The 6,369-nt window shown below is 51.8% G+C and overlaps 1 protein-coding gene across 1 annotated transcript; it reads right to left on the reverse strand.

Annotated features, from left to right (window-relative positions):
- Positions 1–702: 702 nt before the first annotated feature.
- On the reverse strand, positions 703–6,336 carry TMEM81 (transmembrane protein 81). The gene is made up of 3 exons (XM_072918733.1): positions 5,622–6,336; positions 4,969–5,182; positions 703–3,906 (listed from the first exon to the last, which is right to left on the reverse strand). The coding sequence occupies exons 2-3, from the start codon at positions 5,028–5,030 to the stop codon at positions 3,129–3,131; spliced, it is 840 nt and encodes a 279-aa protein (XP_072774834.1). The 5' UTR covers positions 5,031–5,182; positions 5,622–6,336; the 3' UTR covers positions 703–3,128.
- Between the last annotated feature and the right edge of the window lie 33 nt (positions 6,337–6,369).

A 6,369-nucleotide genomic window follows, 5' to 3' on the forward strand; every position in this document is an offset into this window, starting at 1 on the left:
AATTAAAAGCTATCCTAAAATGGAGCTTCCTAAAATACAGCCCAGGGGTTAAAGAAGTGCAGAGCCAGGGAGAGGAGCGGAATTCCGGGGATTTGGAGGGAGGATGAAGGAATGAAGAGAGGGAAGGATGGAGAGGGAAGGATGAAGGACGGAGAGAGGGAAGGATGGAGAGGGAAGGATGAAGGACGGAGAGAAGGAAGGAGCCCTGCCCAGCTCCAGCCTCTGGTGATCCCAAAGGTCCTGGAATTCCAGGCTCAGCAGTGCTGGGGCAGCTCCTGCCCTGTCCCCTCTGCAGTGACACCCCTGGTCACTCTGCAGGGACATCAGCAGCAAGAGGGAAAGGTGGGAACAGGAATTTTATCCCAGTGGATCAGGGAACGGGATAACAGCTCCAGGAGCAGAGGATGGAGGAGCCAGGAAGCCCCAAAATCGATTTATGGGGTTTTTTTTGCTGCCATCCAATGAGTGACACCGACATTCCTCAGCTGAGGGAAGCCTGAGGAGATTCCAGGGATTTCGTCACTTGGATCTGCCATGGAAGCTCCTGATTGCTTCCTAAAGCTCGGGCACAAGGAATGGAAAACACATAGAATTCCCAGAAAGTCCAGGGTTTCCATGGAGTTCAGAGTTCCTGGGGTTTCCATGGAGCCCAGGGTTTCCATGGAGTCTGTGCCATCCTCGCCTCCAGGTGAAAAATTGGGAAAAAGGAGTTCAGGCACCAATTCAGAGCAGAGAGAGACTTTTTACCCCTAAATTCCTGCCATTTATGGTGGGAATTCAGGGGCAGTGATGAAGAAAAGATGATTTTGCAGGGAGAAAGGAGAAAAAGGAGGGATGGGGGTGCTCTTCCAAGGGTTTTTACTTCCCTACTTGCACTGAGCTCCAACCTGTGCTATTCCCTTTTCCTTCCTTCTCCTGTTATGATAAACATCCCCCAATCCTTAATATCCCTTCAAAAATCAAAGAGTACTCCCCAAAAAAATCCCATTAAAGGCCCTCTGTGACAGCTGGACCCCAGTGGCCATCCCAGCCCTCGGACCCCAAATAAAAACTCCAATTATGGATTCATTTTCCCTGCTCTGAGCATCTGGCTCCCCTCAGAAATTACCAAACCCCACATGCCAAAGATGAAGGAGATTTTTGGCTCCCGCTCCGACTTCCCCAGCAGAGCCGGAGCTTTCATCCCGCTGGATTTGGGAATCCCAGCTGGGCCCAAGACACGGAAATTTCCATGACAAAGAGCAGAGAGGCTCCTGCAGATGGGGCAGCTCTGGACCATTAACTCCCAGCCTGCTGTGATGGGTCACTCTCGATTTTTCCATGTTCAGGAGGTGAAAAAAACCCGCTGGGAATCAGCTCTGGGTAGTGCCTGGTTTGGTTTTCATTTGAATAAATAAAATTATTTCCATCCCTACCCATGTTTTTCGATATCGAAGCATTTTTCTGCTGGTCTGGTAAAAGGAAAAACTCGGGAATTTTTCAATTTTTAACCTTAGAGCTGTGCTCTTCTTTTCCCTGGATTTGGGTGTCCCTGTAGCTCACAGGGGAAAAGGCAACAAACAGCAAATATGAAAGAAAATTGGAAAAAAAGGTATTTTATACGTCCCTCCATGATTTCCACTCCCTGCAGAATTCCTCATTGGAATTGTCCAATGGTTTATCCTCATTAATCAGCAGGAAAAATGGAAGATCCCACCCCCACTGAGCTGTTCCCGTAAGGATTTTAAGGATGAGCTGAGCTCTGAGAGGATCAAACCCACCCAGCTCTCATCTCCGGCCTCCCGGAGCTCCCTGCCCTGCACGACCCAGGAATATTCCAGAAAATGCTTTTTCCAGGATGTCATGGAATAAACTTCCAGAGGGAAGTGGGGCATCCCTCATCCCCACAGCTGGAAGCACACCTGGGATCAGAGGGAAACGACAAAATGACCTCATTCCTCTCATCCCTGACCTGGGGCAGCTCCATCCCCCCAGAATTCTTGGAAAGGCAGGAGAAATTTAAGGAAATCCGAGGAAATTTGACAGGAATAAGGATGGGAAGTGAAATTAAAAAAACTCCAAAGACCTTGAGGTAAAGCAAAGACCCTTTAGAGGAGCTGGGAGTTGTTTTCTGTGGCTCGGGGTGCTCCAAATCCCAGCTGGATCATTCCAGAATTCCACTGGAAGCACCTGCTGGAAATCCAGCACAGGTTCTCCAGCCCTGTCCTGACTTTCCAGGCTCCAAAGTGGCCAAAAAGACTCAACAGTAACTTGTGTCCATTGAAAATAAATGATAAATATTCCATTAAGTTCCATAGGATCCATGGGATGTCCTGAGTGGGAAGGGGAGGATCACCAAACTCCAACTGTGGACAACCCCAAGAATCCCATCCTAAATTCTTAAATTCCTTATCCGGCTCCAAAATGGCCGAAGATATTAAATAATAAAATGTCTGTTGCAAATAAATTCTAAATATCCCATTAAATATTTATGGAATCCACGGGATGTCCTGAGCGGGAAGGGAAGTTGGAAAATCCAACTGTGGACGATCTCAAGAAACCCACCCTGAATTCCTAATCCAGGCTCCAAAGTGGCTTTGAAAATATTCATTTATAAACTGTGTCTGTTGCAAATAAATTCTAAATATCCCAATAAATAGTTATGGGATCCATGGGGATGTTCTGAGTTGGAAGGGGAGGATCACCAAAATCCAACTGTGGACAACCCCAAGAATCCCATCCCAAATTCCTGAATTCCTAATCCAGGCTCCAAAGTGGCTGAAAATATTAATTTATAAACTGTGTCTGTTGCAAATAAATTCTAAATATCCCATTAAATAGTTACGGGACCAATGGGGATGTCCTGAGTTGGAAGGGGAGGATCACCAAACTCCAACTGTGGACAATCCCAAGAATCCCATCCCAAATTCCTGAATTCCAAATCCAGGCTCCAAAGTGGCTTTGAGAATATTAATTTATAAACTGTGTCTGTTGCAAATAAATTCTAAATATCCCAATAAATAGTTATGGGATCCATGGGGATGTTCTGAGTTGGAAGGGGAGGATCACCAAAATCCAACTATGGACATCCCCAAGAATCCCATCCGGAATTCCTGATCCTAACAAAGAGCAAAAGACAGGGAATTGCGTCAGTCCTCATTCATTTCAAGTGCCGCTCTATTCCTGCAAATCCTGCCCAGGCAGCAGAGCCCGAGGCTGAACAGGATCCCCACGATCACCCCACTCCCAACCCCCAGCACGACCTCATAAAACCACTGCTTCTCCCAAAAATTCCACCGCTTCTCCGACTCGGTGGGGCCCGTGGCGTTTTCCGGCGGCTCCTCCCCGTTGGCCGCCAGCTGCTGCTCCCAAGTCAGGGATTTCTGGAAGTCGAGATCCACCAGATCCCTGGGGATCACCCTGAGGCCGAAGTAGATCCTCTTGACGAGCTGGAAGGAGCTCAGCACCTGCACGTCGCAGAGGTAGGTGCCGGAATGCGACTCCAGCGCCGGCGAGAAGCGCAGGGAAGGGCTGGAATTGTGGAAGGGATGGAACAGGAGGTCGTTGGTGGTGATGAGCCCGGGGGCGAACCTCCAGGTGTAGCCGAAATTTGGTCCCTCCAGGCTGGCGGCATCCGGGGAGAGGCAGGTGAGCTGGAAGGGTTTTCCCTCGGGAACGCTGAGGTGCCGGAGGCCGCAGATCCACTCGCGGAGGCAGCGGGAGCGCACCAGGGAGCAGTTGCGGCGCTCGCCGGCCGGGCTGTACTCGCAGAGCTGCTCCTGCTGCACGCCCAGCCCGCAGGTGACGCTGCAAGGCGTGGAGTTCACCACCACCATGGCCTTCAGCCCCTGCAGGACGGACTCCGCTCCCGGGGGAAGAGCTGAGCCTGATCCTGCTTCCGAGGGAGGCTCCGAGCCCGGTTCTGAGAGAGGCTCCGAGCCCAATCCTGGTTCCAAGGGAGGCTCCGAGCCCAATCCTGGTTCCAAGGGAGGCTCCGAGCCTGATCCTGGTTCCGAGGGAGGCTCCGAGCCCAGTTCTGATGGAACCTCTGATCCCGATCCTGGTTCCGAGGGAGGCTCTGATCCTGATCCTGGTTCCGAGGGAGGCTCTGATCCTGATCTTGGTTCTGAGGGAAGCTCTGATCCTGGTTCCGAGGGAGGCTCTGATCCCAATCCTGGTTCTGAGGGAAGCTCAGATCCCGGTTCTGAGGAAAGCTCCGAGCCCGGTTCTAAGGGAAGCTCTGAGCCTGGTTCTGAGCGAAGCTCTGATCCCGATCCTCGTTCCGAGGGAGGCTCTGATCCCGATCCTGGTTCTGAGGAAGGCTCAGATCCTGGTTCTGAGGAAAGCTCCGAGCCCGGTTCTAAGGGAAGATCTGAGCCTGGTTCTGAGCGAAGCTCTGATCCCGATCCTGGTTCCAAGGGAAGCTCTGAGCCCGGTTCTGATGGAAGCTCTGAGCCTGGTTCCAAGGGTGGCTCTGATCCCAATCCAGGTTCTGAGGGAAGCTCAGATCCCGGTTCTGAGGAAAGCTCTGAGCCCGGTTCCGAGGGTGGCTCCAATCCCAATCCCGAGGGAAGCTCTGATCCCAGTTCCAAGGGAAGCTCTGCGCCCCGTTCCGAGGGACGCTCCGATCCCGCTCGCGGTTCTGAAGACAGTTCCAAGCCCGGTCTGAAGGGAAGCTCAGATCCCGATCGCGGTTCTGAGGAAAGTTCCAAGCCCGGTTTGAAGGGAAGCTCAGATCCCGATCCCAAGGGAATCTCTGAGCCCAGTTCCAAGGGAAGCTCAGATCCCAATCCCAAGGGAAACTCCGATCCTGATCCCGAGGGAAGCTCCATTCCCGGTCCCAAGGGAAGCTCCATTCCCGATCCCAAGGGAAGCTCTGATTCTGATCCCAAGGGAAGCTCCGAGACCAGTTCCAAGGGAAGCTCAGATTCCGAGTCCAAGGGAAGCTCCGATCCCAATCCCATGGGAAGCTCCGATCCCGATCCCAAGGGAAGTGCCGTTGGAATGCACAGGGTGCACAGCAGGATCACCACGATGGGGCTCTGCTCCATCTTCCAGGTGTTTTTGTGTCTGGGTTCAGCACTCCGAACCGCCTGGAATCATTCCATGAATCTTCCAGGTTCTTCGGGATGTCCCTGACATCCCACCAGATCTAATCCTTCCACCTGGGAAAATCCTCCCGGATGTGGAGCTGGAGGCACAACTAAAAAAAGACACAGCAAGGCATTACTGGATCCAGCAGGGCGGGAATTTCAGGAATTCCATCGGGAATGTTCTTTGAACAGGACAGGAGGATGTTCTGATCCATTGGATCCAATCCAACTCTGCCCAAACTCCGTGAATTTTGGGTGTGTTCAGCAATTTCAGAGTGAAATTCTCTCCTCCCTGTAAGACTTCCCACATTATTTCAGGTGGATGTTATTTTGGATGGATTTCCACTGGAAAAGGAGCGGCTGCATTTTCATTTTCCCACCAAACTCCAAATTTCCAGCAGGAATTACTGCTGGAATCTTCCAAATAACGCTGTGGAGTGTGAGGAAATCCCAAAATCCCAATTCCTCATTGAGGCCCTGTCCAACCCTCACTTATACAAACACATTCCACTCCGGAGCGCTCCCCAAATCCAACCCCAACATTCCAACCTCTACTGGGGCTGATCCATGGGAATCCAGGCTGGTCTGAGCTGGTCTGGCTCTGGTCACTCCATGTCCACACCAGGCCCTGGAGCTGTTCCCATGGGAGCAGCTCTGATGTCACAGCCGGGGCACAACAGCCCCAAACATTCCAAGGAAGAACCCTCAGGGAAGGTCCAGCAAATCCTGAGAGCTCAGGAGGCTCTGGATAAAATTCCCATCCTTGGAAGGAACCACAGGAGTTGGGAGAGCTCTCGTTCCTCAGGGATGTGACCCCAAACCTCCACTGATGGATCCACAGGAATCGTTTCCATGCTGCCATCCCAGGAAAATGCTCGGAAGGAGATTCTGGTGGGATCCATGCGGTGCTTGACCATCCCCCAAAAAAAGATGCACTGCTGAAGTGTTCTTCCCTGGAAAATCCAGGTTTTCTGAGGGAGGAACACCCCACAGCTCTGTGGAATCACCTTCTCCATAGTTTTTAACCACAATTTTATGGAAAAGACATCTCATAATCAGAGTCTCCTGATGGGCATCCCTGGATTCCCACAGGGATTTGGGTTTGCCGAAACCCCACAACCCCAAATTCGGATCCATTTCCCTTCCTCACACTCCTTAAACGGAACTGAAGAATTCCCAGAACTCCAGGAGGATTTTCCACCCCTCAATCCCCCCTGGAGCTGCCCTCTCCTGTCCTAGCTCCGTGTCCCGCTCCCCTTTCCCAGCCTGGCACCGAGGGCACTCAGGGATCTGGGAA

The sequence above is a fragment of the Taeniopygia guttata genome, chromosome 26 (assembly GCF_048771995.1).
Source record: "Taeniopygia guttata chromosome 26, bTaeGut7.mat, whole genome shotgun sequence".
NCBI lineage: Eukaryota > Metazoa > Chordata > Aves > Passeriformes > Estrildidae > Taeniopygia > Taeniopygia guttata.